This window comes from Streptopelia decaocto (genome assembly GCF_964273445.1).
Source record: "Streptopelia decaocto genome assembly, chromosome: 22".
Lineage (NCBI taxonomy): Eukaryota > Metazoa > Chordata > Aves > Columbiformes > Columbidae > Streptopelia > Streptopelia decaocto.
In genome coordinates this window covers 1,635,826-1,636,715 of record NC_138677.1, presented here as the reverse complement: position 1 = coordinate 1,636,715, position 890 = coordinate 1,635,826, and the positions used below count along the sequence as shown (strand labels likewise).

The following is an 890-nucleotide window of genomic DNA, read 5'->3' as shown; positions in this document are numbered from 1 at the left end:
CTGCAAAACAAATCACCTTCCAGAGCTGCTCACACACCCTCACCACCCTAGTCCATCTCCAGTCATAGCAAGAGGAACATCCCTTCTTCAAGAGCTCATGGGGCTTCTGAACCTTCAGGGTCTTCTGCCTTTCTGGGCATTTGTGGGCAGAGACAAAGCTGGCAGCCCAGACTAACACCCTTCTCCTTTGGCAGCTTGGGGAGTGTCCATAAAGGGAAGGACCACATGGAGGCCAGGTTTGAATGCAGCAGAACTTTAATGACTCAAAAGAGGGAAAGTCATTGCAAATGGAGGTCAGCAGTGCCCAGGGAGCACTGGGGACAGAACAGAGTCTGCACTTCTTGGCTGTGAAGACATTCCTGTATGACATTTGTCTGCCTGTCCCACAGTGAGGGACAAACCATATAGTCCCCACCAGGCTGGCCTTGGGGACATATTGCAATCCAGGGGAATCAAAGCATACAAAGAAAATGGGAAAACAAATGCATTCATCTATCCTGAAAACAACATCCACAAGATCGATCATCTACTCAGCACCGTGTTCTGAGTCCTCAAGGTGTCTCCCAAGGGCTTTCCCAGAATCTTCATCAGCGGAGGTACCTTCTGCCATAATAGCGACTGGTAATGCCAGAGAGGTCACAGCACCCGGAGTTGATGGGCACTCCATCACAGCTGAGGATTCTGCCAACAGCAGCAGAGGTGGAGGAGCCCACAACGGTGTTCTGTGGGAAGGAGCTGAGGATGGGGCCAGGCAGTGTCACCACCACAGGAGAGGGCTCAATGACAATGGTGGAGTTCTGGCACTGCCTGACACAAGGCTCATTGCAGCTGTTGGCCAGCGGGGTTGGGCCACAGGGCCGGCAGGGCAGGCACGGGTTGTAGCAGGACAT

The 890-nt window shown here is 53.0% G+C and overlaps 1 protein-coding gene across 1 annotated transcript; it reads right to left on the bottom strand.

Moving 5' to 3' along the window:
* Positions 1-587: 587 nt before the first annotated feature.
* On the bottom strand, positions 588-890 carry LOC309449034 (feather keratin Cos1-1/Cos1-3/Cos2-1-like; the record flags this gene model as incomplete). The annotated part of the gene is made up of 1 exon (XM_082070944.1): positions 588-890. The coding sequence occupies one exon, from the start codon at positions 888-890 to the stop codon at positions 588-590; it is 303 nt and encodes a 100-aa protein (XP_081927070.1).